Below are 16,508 nucleotides of genomic sequence, written 5' to 3'. Positions count from 1 at the left end.
TCAACAGACCTTAGCAACATGACATGAACCCCAGACTTCTGCAGGACAGAGAGCTGTAGCAAGTCACTGAGAAAAGAAACACAGAGGAGAAGGTTTAGAGGGAATAGGACACTATTTTTGGTCATGTTTAATGAGGTTCACTTATAGGCCAGCAACAAGTGATGTCCATCAGTTGCACAGATGTGGAGGTCATGGGAGCAGGTCTGGAGTAGGGGTAGAGAAGAAGGAATCAGCAGATTAGAGGTACTAGTGGGATCTACAATGGAAGGAAAGATTTCCAGGGAGGGGAATCCAATGAGAAGGTGAATAAGAGTGGGTTTTAGAAAATACCAATACTTATGGGTAGAGAGGAGGGATTGGCAAGGCAGGCTGAGGAGGAGGGGCAGGGAACTGGAAAGGAAATGAGCAGAGGGGAAACCGAGAGAGGGGAAACTTTCAAAAGGAAGTAATGGTTAACAGTCCCAAACACCACACAGGTGCCAAACGAGAGGCAATTAAAATAGTCCTTTGAAATTTAATTTTTCTTTCTTTCTTTCTTTCTTTCTTTCTTTCTTTCTCTCTCTCTCTTTCAGAGAGAATGAGCGGGGGAGGGGCAGAGAGAGAGGGGGACGGGAGATCTGAAGCGGGCTCCATGCTGACAGCACGGAGCCCAATGAAAGGCTGGAACTCATGAACCATGAGTCATGACCTGAGCGAAAGTTGGAAACTTAGCCACCCGGGTGCCTCAGTCCTTTGAATTTTAACACCACAAGGTCATGGGAGACCTTTCTAAAGCATTCCTGATAGAGTGGTGGGCAAGAGAGGTCCTTGTAAGAGCTGAGGAGGGAATGGGAGGCAAGGACTCAGAGAAGGGCTGCAGGCATATCTGCGTGCATGCTTGTGTGTGCACGAGCGTGTATGGGTGAGTCCACGAGTATGTTCACAACGGGAGAGGCTTGAAGAAAGTGCAGAAGACAGACGGGAGAGGTAGGTAATGGATTGAGAAAGGACCCTGTGAGGTAGAAAAGGAGGAGTCTGACAGCACAGGGAGAAGGCCAGGCCTTGGACAAGAGGAAGAAAATGTCACTCAGAATGGAGGGAAGGCTGGGCCCAAACCAAAAAAAAACATGGCAATGGGGAACTGACAGGTGAGAGAATTGCCCTGATAGCCCCTGTTTTCTCTTTGGAAGAGTTCAATTCACTGGATGTTTTCAAGCCTTCTGTAAGCCAGGCACACAAACTGACAGAAATGGAGGCAGGAGGTGGGGGTGATAGGTGCTTAAGAGTGGGGGAAGGGATGGAATATCTGACAAGGGCCAGAAGCAGAAAAGACTGGAAAAGACTCTGCAGGATGGCTGGGGGAGGGGGGGAGCCCACAGATCAGAGGCCCAAGTTGCAATGGGGGTACAGAGTCAAGGGACATGGCTCAAAGAATAGACCCCCCCCACCACCACCAAATCATTGAGGGAGGGACAATTCCCCATAGAAAGCTCCCCTATGGCTGTATTTTCACTGCAGATCCTCTGCTTAGGACTCGCTCAGCTCCGTTTTGTGATAGCCGACTGCACTAATGAGGGTATGACAGCCTTTCTCTGTTCACTGAGCTAGTTATGCAGTGCGGATTTCCTTCCCATCCCCCCACCCCATGACAGGTGCTTTCTATTCTGCTATTAGGACAGTGGCCTCAATGACTAGTATCTTCTAGCTCTCGGTTTCTGACTAGATAATCTTGTCAGAAATCTCTGCTTACAGACTGCAGGGAAGAGAAACTGAGCTCTGAACCAGCAGTTTGACATGTATGTTACAAAACAACTCACCTTCCTTAGGTTACCTTGGATCTATACATATATAGCATTCTTTTATTTTTTTTTAATTTTTTTAATATGAAATTTATTGTCAAATTGGTTTCCACACAACACCCGGTGCTCATCCCAATGGGTGCCCTCCTCAATGCCCATCACTCACCTTCCCCTCCCTCCCACCCCCCATCAACCCTCAGTTTGTTCTCGGTTTTTAAGAGTCTCTCATGGTTTGCCTCCTTCCCTCTCTGTAACTTTTCTTCCCCCCTCCCCTCCCCCATGGTCTTCTGTGAAGTTTGGGATACAGCATTCTTTTAGAAAGCATTCTGATCCAAGTCACTCCTTTCCTGGAAGTTCATCCAAAAAAGTTAGTGTTGCTCATCTTCCACGCCCATAAAAGAAAGAAGAAGGAATGTGCTTGAAGGTGGCCATTACAGACTCAGCTGGAATGCCGAAACCATGGACGATAACCTAACAGAAGGCAGTGCATCAGCTTGATGGAAAATCCACGTTGTTATCTGTATGATAGTTGTGAAGACAACACGTATGACATGGAAAACGCTTCTATTCTGAATAAGACGTACAGAATAGAACCTCAAAACTCCATTACGAGTATAACATAGGAAATAAGTATTAAGATGGACAAAGATTTGAAACGACTAAAATAAAAGGGAAAACCTTGCTTTTGTATTGGTAGGACTGTGGGTGAGATTTTTATCTTAATCTCCACTTCATTGTTATAATGTTGTTCATTTATTTTCAAAAATTCCTCTATAAACACTTGGACATTTGAATGGAAACACAGTGAGGAGCAAGTCCATCTTTTCCTAATCTCCCCGCCCTGCTAATGAAAAAGAGCTTTGTCATGTTTAGGATTGAGATGAATTCTTTTTTTTTTTAACATCTATTTATTTTTGAAACAGAGAGAGACAGAGCGTGAGTGGGGGAGGGGCAGAGAGGGAGACACAGAATCTGAGGCAGGCTCCAGGTTCCGAGCTATCAGCACAGAGCCCGATGCGGGGCTTGAACTCACAGACTGTGAGATCATGACCTGAGCTGAAGTCAGACGCCCAGCCAAGTGAACCACCCAGGAGCCCCTTGAATTGAGATGAATTCTTTTACAAATCTCAGACTTTAAACCTTGCTATTAAGCAGCCATCAGTTTCCATGTAACAGGTCGACAACCCCCAAATATGTTGGATTTAAATTTTTCTTTTAATAAAGAGATTTGAGATTCCATTCCAGTTACCAACCAGGTCTTTCAACTTCTTTAAAAAAAAAAAAATGTTCCTATCATCCCTCTGGTGATTATTCTATTTTATCTCCATTGCCCCAGATTCTCTCCCAAAACTCTCTCAATCCAGCTTCTATTACCACCAGTAGGTTACATCAAGGTCAACAGCGACTGCTAAACTCCACAGCCAAATTCAAGTTCTTCTTTTTTAAAATTTTTTTTTAACTTTTATTTATTATTGAGAGACAGAGCATGAGTGGGGGAGGGGCAGAGAGAGAGGGAGACACAGATCCGAAGAAGGCTCCAGGCTTTGAGCTGTCAGCACAGAGCCTGACGCGGGGCTCGAACTCACAAACCGCAAGATCATGACCCGAGCCAAAGCTGGACGCTTTACCAACTGAACCATACAGGCGCCCTGACAAATTCAAGTTCTTAACCAGAAACTCCCATCACACTAGAAGCTGCTAACCCCCCTCTTCTTCTCCTCTAGCCCTGGGGTCACCAAATGGACTGTCTACTCCTCTTTTTTCCTTCCCTTTTTTTACCTTTGTGGAAGTAACTCCCTTCAGTATAAACCACTGACTTCTGCCAAGAAACCCCAGACCCGCTAACCATATCAGACTCAATCCCTGCATCCTACTCCAAGCAAAAGGTATCCATCCAACATAAACATGTCTAACAGCTACATCATGCATTCTTAATGGCTGCTATATTCCCTGTAAGGGGATGAAAATTGGTTCTTGGGAGCAGGAAAAAAACTCTTACTCTTTAAGAAGTGTCTATGAAAATAATAAATATAAATAAAAAGTGTGTATGTGTATAAAGCAAATATATAAATATAATACTGAAATCAATACACAATATATCTGTGGTATTAAGATGTCATTGGGAAAGGGTGATTAGGAGAAATGTCTGAAAAGACTCCTGGGGTGAGGAGCAGTAATGAAAAAAAAAAAAAAAGTTGAGAAATACTAATCTACACTGTGCCAGGCATTCTTAGGTGCTAGGGATATAGCAGTGAATAAAATAGACCAATGCACCTGCCCTTGTGTCAGGAGAGAAACAAACAAGTAAAAGTATAGACTTGGTCAGGTGGTGATAATTGCTAAGGAGAAAAGTAAAAGTAAGGAAAGGAGGAGAGTTGGAAGGGAAGGTGAGTGGGCAGGAGATGACAACTTTAAATATGGTGGTCAAAGAAGGCCCTCTGACAGAGCACCTAAGTAAAGACATGGAGGTGAGGGAGCAAGCCATGGGAATATCTAGGGGACTGTCCAGGCAGAGGGAGCAGTATGTGCAAAGGCCCTGCGGTAGAAGTGCTCTTGGCATGTTTGAAGTACAGTAATGAGTCCAGTGGCTAGGGCACACTCCTCAAGGGAATGGGTAGCAGATGAAGTCAGAGGTCTGGCAATGAGTCCAGCCACATAGGTTCTAGTAGGCTATTATAATGACTTGGCTTATCCTCTGAGAGCAGAATCCACTGGAAGTGTTTAAGCAGGGGATTGATATGAACCAATTCATTAAAATTTTTTTTCCTTTTAATGTCTATTTATTTTTGAGAGAGAGAGAGAGAGAGAGACAGAGACAGAGACAGAGACAGCATGAGCAGGGGAGGGGCAGAGAGAGAGGGAGACACAGTCTAAAGCATGCTCCAGGCTCTAAGCTGTCAGCACAGCTCAAACCCTCAGACCACAAGATCATAACCTGAGTGGAAGTCAGGTGCTTAACTGACTGAGCCACCAGATGTCCCAGAACCAATTCACTTTTTTAAAGTAGGTTCCACGTCCAGCATGGAGTTCAACGCAGGGCTTGAACTCATGGCCCTGAGATCAAGATGTGAGCTGAGATTAAGAGTCAGACACTTAACCTACTGAACCACCCAGGTACTCCTGAACCAATTCATTTTTTTAAAGATCCCTCTGGCTCCTGGGTTGAGAGTGGATTGTAAGAAGGAGGGATGGAACCAGAGAGACCGGGTAGGAAGCCCTTGCAGCCATCCAAGTGAGAGATGACGCTGGCTTAGACCCGGTGGGGCAGTGGGAATAGAGAGAAGTGGTCAGATTCTAAAGGTAGTGCCCACAGGTTTTCCTGGTGGATGAAACATGAGAGTCAGAGAAGAATCAAGGATGATGCCAAGGAAGAGTGGAGCTTCCAGCCACTGAGATGAAGAAGGCTGAAGGAAGCAAGTGTGAGGACAGGAAAAGCACGGGTGCGGTTTGGGACACAATGAGACTCCTATTTAAGATCCCAGTCAAGATAGTCAATAGGAAGTTGGCTGGAAACTTCAAGTGTGGGATTCAGGGGGAAAGTCTGGGCTGGAAATACCTGTTTGAGAGTGTTTCTAGTAAAAGCCATGCCACCGGATGGAGCACCAAGGAAGTGAGGGAAGAGGGAGAAGAGAAGAGGTACAAGAATGGAGTCATCCCCTGGATGACCCCAGGGATAAGGATGAACCAACATAGCAGATCCAGATAGCAGCCTGTGAGGTGGCAAAACCAGGAGTGTAGTGTCTGAGAGCCAGGGGAAGACAGCACTTCGAGGAGAAGGGAGGGAGCCACTGTGCCAAATGTAGACCAAGGAAGATGGGGACAAAGATTGACTATTGGGTTTGGCAGCTCGAACCTCTCTTGGGAAATGCTGTTATCAGTGCAGTGGGTTCAAGAGAAATAGTGGAGAGAGGGAGTTGCTGCTGAGAATATAGCCAACTCCTGGAGAGGTTTTGCTTAAGGGAAATTTAAAAAAAAAAAAAAAAAAAAAAAAAGGAGTAATAGCTGGAGGGCTTAAGTGACTTTTTTTTTTTTTTTTTTTTTTTTTTGAGAAAGGGAGCATGAGCGTGGGAGGGGCAGAGAGAGAGGGGGACAGAGGATCCAAATCAGCTCCACACTGACAGCAGCCAGCCCGATGTGAGGCTCAAACTCACAAACTGGGATATCAAGACCTGAGCTGAAGTCAGACACTCAACCGACTGAGCCACCCAGGCGCCCCACGTGAGAGTTTTTTACGATGAGAAAATGACAGCATGTTTTTTGTGGCCCAAGGGGCTGATCCAAAGAGAGGAGGAAATTGCGTGGCAGAGAAAGAAGAGAAATCCTCAGCAGTGTGCTTGAGGAGGTGAGAAGGGATGGCTATGAACAGTGGTCGAGCTGGCCTAGGGGCACAGCACGGAGAGCTTCTCCTGACCACCTACCTTGTGCTAGCTACTCCATACCCTGAGGTCATGGAGTCCTCACAGTTTTGAGAGAAAGGCAGAATTAGTCTTATTTTTCAGATAAGGAGATCAAGATTTAGAGACTTCACAGACTTAGAAAAGAAGCTGACATGTGAACCTCCTCTAATTTCAAATGCCTGGTCCCTTCCCAGGCTGCCCCATGGAACACCTTCATTTTGCAGAGAGAAACAGGGACTCTTTGACCTGCTCAAGGTCACATGGTGGACTAGAACCTGGGCTTGGCTCTTGGCCTGTGCTCCTTTTCTTCCCTTCTACTGAGCTCGTCCTCCTCCGTGCCAAACTGTCACCTTTGCTGAGGCCCTTGCTCACGTCTGGAAGAGCCTACTCATTCCAGACCTTGCCCTCATGCTCTTTTTTAGTTTTAGGCAGGTTTATTGAGGTATAATTACGTACAGTAAAATTCATGCTTTTTAGGAGTACCGGCCTATGAATTTTGACTAATACATAAAGGCGTGTAAATACCACCACATTCAGGATATACAGCCTTCCATTACTCTCCAAATTACCCTTGTGCCCCCCTTCGTGGTCAATCTCCTCTCTCACTGCCAACCTTGGGCAAAACCTGATCTGTGTGTTGTCCTTATCATCTTGCTATTTCCAGAATGTCACGTGTATGGAATCATACAACATGCAGCCTTTTGAGTGTAGTTAATTTCAGTTAGCATAATGCATTTCAGATCCATCCATGTTATTGAATGCAGCAATAGTCCATTCCTTTGTATTACTAAGAAGTATGCTATTCTGTGGACAGGCCAAAGCTTGTTTATCCATTCACCAGTTGATCGATATTTAAGATGTTTCCAATTTTTGGCAAATATTAACGACGCCACTATAAACATCTCCATACAGATTTTTGTGTAGACATATGCTTTTAATTCTCTTAGACAAATATCTAGAAATAGGATTGCTGGGTCATATGTTAAGTCTATGTTCAGCCTTTTAAGGACTGAAACTATTGGATATCCATATGCCAAAACAAACAAACAAACAAATTTAACCATGACCATATACAAAAAATAACTCAAAATGGATCACAGACTTAAATGTGAACCTAAAACTAAAAAATGTCTAGAAGAAAAACATAGAAGAAAATACTTGTGACCTTGCATGAGGCAAAGACTTCTTAGATTTGACATCCAAAACATGATACATAAAAGAAAAACAATTGATAAACTAGAACTCATAAAAATCAGAACTGCTTTTCAAAAGGCACTGATAAGAGAATGAACAGACAAGCCACGTACTTAGAGAAAATATTTGTGAATTACTTATCTGATAAAGGGCTTGTATCCAGCATGCATAAAGAATTCTCAGAACTCAGTAATAAGAAACAATCCAATAAAAAATGCACAAAAGATATAAAGAGACACTTCACCAAAAAGAGATATACAGAAGGCAAATAAACTCACAGAATGATGCTCAGTATCATTAGTCATTTGGAAAATGCTAAGTAAAACTACAATGAGGTAAACGACACACCTATTTAATGGCTACAGTTTTAAAAAGCTGCCAAGTACCAGCAAGAATGCAGAAGGCTGGGACTCATACTTTGCTGGTGGGAAGGTTGTGAAATGACACAGCCACTCTGGACAACAATTGGCAGCTTTTACAAAGTTACACATACAGCACGAGGGGGTGGGGAGTGGGGGCAGGTGGACTATAAAGGAGAAATGGGGAAGTTCTTGGAATGGTGAAATTGTTCTATATATTGATTGTGGTGGTGGTTACATGACAGAATGAGTTTATCAAAATTCACAGAAGTATACAGTGAAAGGGGAGAATTCTTTACTGTGTTAATTTTACTTTAATCTAAAAAATAGCAGGGGAGGGTTAAAAGCAAAGGCACAGATGCCCCTGACTGGGCTAGTTTACTTCTTTGTGCCTTAGGGTTTTTTTGTTTTTTAAGTCTATACATTGAGAATAAAATGGCACCTTCCTTATGCTGTTGTAAGACTTAAGTCTCCCTCATTTATGTTTTATGTTGTGACAATTAAAAGATTTAGATCTCTCATCTATGCTTCAATTTATTAAATTTTTTTCTTTTCAAATTAGTGGTTTTGCTTTTTTTCCCCATTAGGTCATTATTTATTTATTATTATTTTTAATTTATATCCAAGTTAGTTAGCATATAGTGCAACAATGATTTCGGGAGTAGATTCCTTAATGCCCCTTACCCATTTAGCCCATCCCTCCTCCCACAACCCCTCCAGTAACCCTCAGTTTGTTCTCCATATTTATGAGTCTCTTCTGTTTTGACCCCCTCCCTGTTTTTATATTATTTTTGCTTCCCTTCCCTTGTGTTCATCTGTTCTGTGTCTTAAAGTCCTCATATGAGTGAAGTCATATATTTGTCTTTCTCTAATTTCGCTTAGCATAATGCCCTCTAGTACCATCCACATAGTTGCAGATGGAAAGATTTCATTCTTTTTGACAGCTGAGTAATACTCCATTATACATATACATATATATATATATATATATATATATATATATATAGTATAAATATAATATATGCATGCATATATATATACCACATTTTCTTTATCCATTCATCCATCTGTGGACATTTGGGCTCTTTCCTTACCTCGGCTATTGTCGATAGTGCTGCTATAAACATTGGGGTACATGTGTCCCTTCGAAATAGCACACCTGTATCCCTTGGATAAACACCTAGTAGTGCAATTGCTGGGTCATAGGGTAGTTCTATTTTTAGTTTTTTGAGGCACCCCATACTGTTTTCCAGAGTGGCTGCCCCAGTTTGCATGCCCACCAGCAGGGCAAAAGAGATCCTCTTTCTCCGCATCCTCGCCAACGTCTGTTGGCAACATCTGTTGCCTGAGTTATGCTTCAATTTATGTTGTAAGGATTAAAACATTTAAGTTTCTAATTTATGCAATATAGGTAAAGTACCTGGAACATAGCAAATGCTATGTAACTTTTGGTTGTTAATTTTAGTCCTGTTGGTACTACTCATGTATTGCTTTTTGAGGAAGTTCGGTGATGAAATAACGGAGAAGAAGGGCACTTGGGGGCTGGGGTGGTCTGAAGATGGGGAGAGGCAGGCACATGGACTCGCGCACAGAGTGGAGGAAGTCCGTGAGAAGAGAACGAAGGACAAGGAGAGTGTCCTTCTGAGTACAAGCCTGCAGTACTAATGTGGCATCAGCTGCGGGCTTTAATAAGTAACTCCCTTTCACTTGCAAAAGCTAATTAAGTAATTTCTGGAGGCCAGAAGTGACTTGGGCTGGATTTAATGAGAGCCCCTCCACAGATCAAAACGTTCAAATCCTTTGTCTGTGTTACAATCCCAAACCTAAAAGGAAGGAAAGACCAAACATACCTACCTCCTAGATACACAGCATCCAATCTCGCTGAAGTGACACCTCCCGGTATTTATTTGAATGTCTGCTCTCAGCTTCAGCCACGCAAAAGTCCTGTGAACGTTAGTGTGAAATGGAACGATGTTACCAGAGTTCTGGCCGATTGTTACAGACTCAGGGAATTTTCATCAAAAACAGAAACCTGAGAAAATGTAAATAACTGTGTAACTTGCAGGGATTAGTGCCCTGCTGGGTGACTTTTCTCACAAGGGTGGAAATTGTAAGAGACTTCCTAAGAATTAGAATTTATTTTAGCGCCTAGCTTTTCTTTCCAGGGGGGCAAATCAGCGCAACTTCTTTCAGCCTTTGTTTCATTTGGGTAACAAGCCGCAATTTTCGGACAGGCTTCACCTAGCTACCCTATCTGAGACAAGGAGGTTGCCACCTCGTTTAAAGGGTAGGTAGATGGAGGCAGATTTTTTGATAACTGCTAGTAAAAAGCAAATCAACAGCTGATCGAGCTAAGCACAGCAGGTTGGATCGATTGTGCGGTCTCAGCAGTTGCAGGCTCAGGAGGGCGGGGCATCCGCAGAATAAGGCTAGCTGGTTCACTGTGTGCCCCTAGAACACAGGGCAGGGTGGACCAGCGAACACCCGTGAACTTTAACATCCATATTGCCACTATGCCACGCACATGAGGAATTATTGTACTCTATCAACCTATCTCACCCATATCGTTTCTAAATGATGAGGACTTTCAAAGGTACAACCGCAACACCATTAACACAAACAACAAAATCAATGATAGTAACGTAATATTACCTAATACCCAGTCCATGTTCAATTTTCTCCGGTTATCTCAAAAGTGACTTTTATAAAGTGTTTGTTCAAATCACAAACAATATCCATACACTGTATTTAGCAACAAGTCTCTGAAGTCTCCCTTAATCTAGAACAGTCACAGGAGTTTTCTGTCTTTATCTATCTACTATTTAGGTTTTCACTGAATAGAAAAGGCTTCCCAAGAAGTAAAAAAGAAACAAATCCAAGAGTTTCATAATGAAATATCCCTCAGTCTCTTTCTCCAGAAGCAATGTTACCAGTTTCATGTGTAGCCTTCTAGAAATAGTGTGGATAAGCATGCCTGGCCCTGAAGCTACTGTAGCGTGGTGACTTACAGTGAGGACAAGAGTTTGAATCTCCACCACTTACTAAGTATAAATCTTGGGTATGTTACCACACCCCTGAGCTCTAGTTTTCTCCTGTGGCAGGTGGTATATTGAAAGAATTAAATCAGATAAGCACTTAAATTATTTGTTATTATATACATTCCCCATTGGCTTTTTCCCAAATGATAGAATGGTGCACACTTCTATTTGTTTTTTCCATCTAACATACTTTGATAATAACTCCATATCTGTTCTTTTTTAAATTGAGAGAGAGAGAGAGAGAGAGCGAGCATGTGCAAGCAGGGCAGGGGAAGAGGGAGAATCTCAAGCAGGTTCCACATTCAGCACAGAGCCCAGTGCAGGGCTTGATCCCACGACCCTGGTATCATGCCCTGAGCCAAAATCAAGAGTCGGACCCTCAACCAGCTGAGCCACCCAGGCACCCTCATACCTGTCCTTATAGATTCACATCATTGTTTGGACCATTTTCTTCCCTTGGCTTCTCTGCCATCCATCCATGGATTTGTTCCTAAGTCACAAGCTCTTTTTCTCAGTCTCCTTGGCTGATTTCTCCTCTCTCCTGTGCAGGGAAATGTAGGGGAGTCCCAGGGCCCTCCCCTTCTCTAACTACAGTTTCTCTACAGGTGATAGCCATTCCTCTGGTTTTAAATACCAGGGCGAGGCCGTGGAGGCCCCTAGTCATAAAATTTAAGGAGACATTCACTCTCAGGCTCATGAAAGTGCAGGGTTAGCCCCGGAGAGTGATTATCCCCTTAAATTGCATGCCCTAAGCACTTTGCTTCCTCCCCCTTGGTTTCACCTCCCTAAATACCTCCACCTTCTCCCCAGACCTCCAGACACATGAATCCTATTTGGCACCTCTAACTGCATATTTTAAACAGGACTTCTGCCTTATTTCCCACTCCCATGCCCAAACCCACACCTTCTCCTTGTCTATGTCAGTTAATAGCATCACCATTTATTCCGCTGCTTATCCTTGAGTCCTTTCTTTCGACAAGTCCTATCTTCTATCTCCAAGATGTACTCCAAATCTGATAACCTGTCACCACCCCCAGCTGCTATACCTTAGGCCAGCCTCCTGCCTCTTGCTACTGCAAACACTCCCTGCCCTGGAGTCTCCCTGCCTCCACATTTGCCTTCTTTCCTCCCCCTACCCCCTTATACACACTAATCAGCAGCCAGAGTGACATGAAGGAGATTGTGCCACTCTCTCATTTAACCCCTCTCCCCTCCCAGTGGCTTCCTAATGAATTTAGAATTAAAAGCCCACGCCTTACCATGGTCACATGGTCAGGAGACTAAGACCCAGCAGGTGCAACAATCTGATCCCAGCCTAGCAATCTCACTTCTGCCCCCTGTTGCTTGCCAGGTTCATTGCTGCCCCAGTGGTGTTCCTTCTCCCTGGAATGTTCTTCCCCAGATCTTATTATAGCCACTTCCTTCTCAGCATTCAGATGCCAGCTCAGGTATAACTCTGCTGACCACCCACACCCTTTCACTCAACCACTCAAAATTCCATTACCTTGTTTCATTTCTTTATAGCATTAGCACTACTATCTGAAAGTGTCTTATTGTTACCATTGCATAATAGCCTCCCAAAGCTCAGGGGCTTAAAACAAAAATTTATTAGTTCAGTTTGACAGTGCTTGATTGGGTTGCAATTAAATAGCACCTGGGGCTGGAGTCATCTAGAGGTTTTTCTGTGTTGGACGTCCAAGACTCTTCCCTCCCATGTCTGGTGCTCCTCTGGGTTGCCTTTTTCTCTAGCAGAGTAACTTGGACTTCCTGCATAACAGCTCAAGCCTCCAAGAGAAAAAAAAAAAAAAAAAAAAGGAACAGCTGGTCTTCTTATATAGGCTAGGCCTAGAATTGGCACGCTGTAGTTCTGCCATATTCAGGTGGTCAAAGCAGTCATAGGCCAGCCCAGGTTCAAGGGAATTGAGGAATGAATTCTACCTCTTAAAGGAGAAGTGACATGTATGTAGAAGGAGAGAAGGAATTGATGGCGGCCATCTTTGGAGATAAGCTATCACATTTGTTTGTTTACTTGTTAATTATCTGTTTACTCCCATTAGGTTACAATCTCCATAAGACAATGGGGACCCTGCCTATCTTATTTTATGGCTCTCTTTCCAGCAGCCAGAACAATGCCTGGCACATATTAGATGCTCAGTAAATAAATTAAGAAAGCACTTGATAAATGTTGGGGAAACTTAAATGGGCTGCACTAAACTTCCCCAGATTGGTCTCGCCAGGTTTGCTGATGCTGAGCATACTGATGCCACATCAGATAAGAGAAACCCTACATTTATAAAGTATTTCATTTCCTCTGCAAACAAGAAAAACTTGCCCTGAACACAAAATCTAGAAATAGATTTGGCATGTTTTCTAAATGGAAAATATTTCTCGTATCACCAGAAATTATTTTCCCACAGCTTGTACTACATGAAAATATTGAAGTTGACTGAAAATACCCCATTTTTTAATCTTGGTGTGGACTAGAAACAATTTTTTCTTTTTTGGTAGTAAAAGAAATAGAAATACTTCCTGATGTTTGAACTCCCCCAGATATTCCCAAACCAAAAATGTCATTTCAAGATGGATTAAAAAAAAAAATGTCTACTGAGAAATGTCATTAAAAGTTTGGTCATCAACATGCACAGTTTCTGATTGTAAAGCCAGCACTTGTTTATTCAAATAATTACATATGTCCAAGGGTAGAAAAAATTCCTTCAACTCTCTTCTTTGTTGGTCTCTACTGGTGAGTTCTAGAAAATAATCCTGTGTTTAAACCTTTTTCTAAATCCCTTGTAAATTAGTAAGTGAGAATGTATTCATCGGAAGGATTTTAGTGATTTTTGAGGTTAAAAAGAAGAAGGATTTAATTTCTGAAATTACATTTGCAGACTATCACTAATGAAAGTTCTTCTAATCTTTGTTTTATCTTTAGTTTTCCCAGATTTGCTCAAAGTGATCCCCTTGAGCATCCACGTCAACGTCATTCTCTTCTCCACGATCCTGGTTGTTTTAACCATGGTGGGAACAGCCTTCTTCATGTATAATGCTTTTGGCAAGCCCTTTGAAACCCTTCATGGCCCACTAGGGTTGTATCTTTTGAGCTTCATGTCAGGTGGGTACAAAATTCTCCTTCTGAAGACAAATGTGCCTTCCAGTGTGTCAAAAGACAGGTCTACCTAAATGTAGATTTATAGTACATATAGATGGATGTCCACTGTAGTCTCATGTATGATTATGAAAGTAGAGAAAAATATAATTATCCAACAATGGGAAATTTGAGATACGCATTATGATACTCTATGAATAAACGATGGTGACATTAAATCACATTTTGAAGATGTAATCAAAAGGATGCATGCTTGTATCAAAAGTGAATAAAACAGTGTATAAGATTTTATAACTGTATATAAATATGGACAATATATAGGAGTATATATATATTGTACATATACTCTCTCTAGCCTCCATACAGATACACAGAAAGAGAGAGAGAGACCATTATATTTGCAGTAGTTACCTCTGAGCAGGGAAATTATGTGTGATTTTCACTTTCTCTCATGCCTTTTAATGTTTCCAAATGTTCAATAATGTGCATTTATTTATTCACAATCAGAAAAACAGGAGCACCCAGGTGGCTCAGTTGGTTGAGTGTCTGACTCTTGATCTCAGCTCAGGTCTTGATCTCAGGTCACAATCAGAAAAATAAATACAAATCATGCAAAAGAAGTGAAAGGCCAGTGTTCTGCCCACATGAGTTGTAATATTCAAGCCTTTAGGTACTTTGTGTAGCCTAACGACGTGTGTATCTGGGAAAAAAATAAACTCTAAACTCAGCAATCAGTTCATCAATAAACATGTCCTACTCAATAACCAAGGCGGATGGAAAAGAATACAAACTCAAGGTAGTGCCTCAGGGTGCTTAGGATATAGTTACAAGGAGAAGAGAAAGATGAGAAAATAAAAAATGTATACATAACTCATATGTAGCGTTTCTATGGAAGGCCTCTCATTTCACCACATTTCAGACTTGCAAGAAGATGTAGTACTTTGTCATAGTCCCAGGAAGCATCCACAGTTCTGTTAATGATTCCATGTAGAGATGCGAGGTTACAACTCACACCAGCCAACAGTGGATTGAAAATCCCTGTTAGAGGGGTCCCTGGGTGGCTCAGTTGGTTAGGCATCTGACTTGATTTTGACTCAGGTCATGATCTCACGGTTTGGGAGTTCGAGCCCCACGTTGGGCTCTGTGCTGACAGGGCAGAGCCTGCTTGGGATTCTCTGTCTCCCTCTGTCTTCTGCTCATGCTCACTCTCTCCCTCTCTCAAAAATAAATAAATAGGGGTGCCTAGGTGGCTCAGTCGGTTGAGCGTTTGACTTCGGCTCAGGTCATGATCTCCCATTTTGCGGGTTCGAGTGCCTCATCGGGCTCTGTGCTGACAGCTCAGAGCCTGGAGCTTGCTTCAGATACTGTCTCCCTTGCTCTCTGCCCCTCCCCCACTCGTGCTCTGTCTCTCTCTCTCTCTCTCTCTCTCTCGCGCGCGCGCACGCTCGCTCTCTCTCAAAAATAAACATTTAAAAAAATAATAAGTAAATAAACATAAAAAAAAATCCCCATTAGACTGTTTCCTTCCCTGACGTTGCCTTTAACTGTCGGCAGGCCCCAGGCCCTTCTTTGTCTGGACACGGCTCCCTTCCCCTAGCACAAATCAACTCTGGTCACAAACCTGCAAAGCTCCTTCTCTATGAAGCAGAGCCTTGTGGTTAACAGGGGCTCAGTCACCTTGCAACAACACCTCAGCCTCTCTCCATCGGTACTTGAGTGCCCATCTCAGAGTCTTGCCTCATCCACATCTTGCTAATCAAATAATTCACTTAACCAGAGCAGTTCTCTCTCTTGTGGGGGTTCTGCTAATATTTTCCCCACGTCTTTCATCAGCAGATAGCACAGTTCTAAACAGTTCTAGCACAGTTCTCTCCATCGGTACTTGAGTGCCCATCTCAGAGTCTTGCCTCATCCACATCTTGCTAATCAAACAATTCACTTAACCAGAGCAGTTCTCTCTCTTGTGGGGGTTCTGCTAATATTTTCCCCACGTCTTTCATCAGCAGATAGCACAGTTCTAAACTGTGCAGCAACAGTGACCCTAAGGCGGCAGAGACCAGTCTTTCTCATCCTGGCATCTCCAGCAAGGGCGTCCAGCGTGAGGCTGTGCGCACAGTAAACACTTCAGTACGTGTTTGTGGACTTGAAACATCAAACCCAGAAGGAGGTGTTAGCTGGGGCACTTAGTACCCATTAGAGAAATCGGAATTCAAATGGATGGGATTAGCAGAGCAGGCCCACAGAGGCAGAGGAAAAGGGCCGGGGAGAGACTGGGTGAGATATGTAAAGGAAGGCTGAGGGCCTCGAGATCAGGGCAGAGGAGCAAGCACACAGGGGCAGGGTGGGGACAGAAAGACCGACAGAGTGATGTAATCTCACAGGTAGGGCCAGGTGAGAAGTGGATGCTGGCTTTACCTCTGTGCTCCCCCAGCATAACAAACCAAACTGGTAGATCTGGGTGGTGTGCTATTTTAGTGAAGGCCATTAAATCAATCAGAGGCTAGCCAGAAAACAGAACACGCGCTATTTTCCCGGAGGGAACATAATGTTCAGCAGTGGTTCTTAGAGTGGGGTCCCCAGACCAGGAGCCTTTCCTTACCTGGGAACTTGATAGAAAAGCAAATCCCCACCCCAGA

General features: G+C 43.2%; 1 protein-coding gene across 1 annotated transcript in view; it reads left to right on the top strand.

Moving 5' to 3' along the window:
• CLRN1 (clarin 1) overlaps nucleotides 1-16,508 on the top strand; it is a 40,576-nt gene that overhangs the window by 12,509 nt on the left and 11,559 nt on the right. Inside the window, exon 2 of the mRNA XM_058730218.1 lies at nucleotides 13,699-13,878. Coding sequence (XP_058586201.1) covers nucleotides 13,699-13,878 — 180 coding nt within the window. The remainder of the gene's footprint in view (nucleotides 1-13,698; nucleotides 13,879-16,508) is intronic.

This window comes from Neofelis nebulosa, chromosome 5, assembly GCF_028018385.1.
Source record: "Neofelis nebulosa isolate mNeoNeb1 chromosome 5, mNeoNeb1.pri, whole genome shotgun sequence".
In the NCBI taxonomy this organism is placed as follows: Eukaryota; Metazoa; Chordata; class Mammalia; order Carnivora; family Felidae; genus Neofelis; species Neofelis nebulosa.
This window is presented reverse-complemented; position numbering and strand designations above follow the sequence as displayed.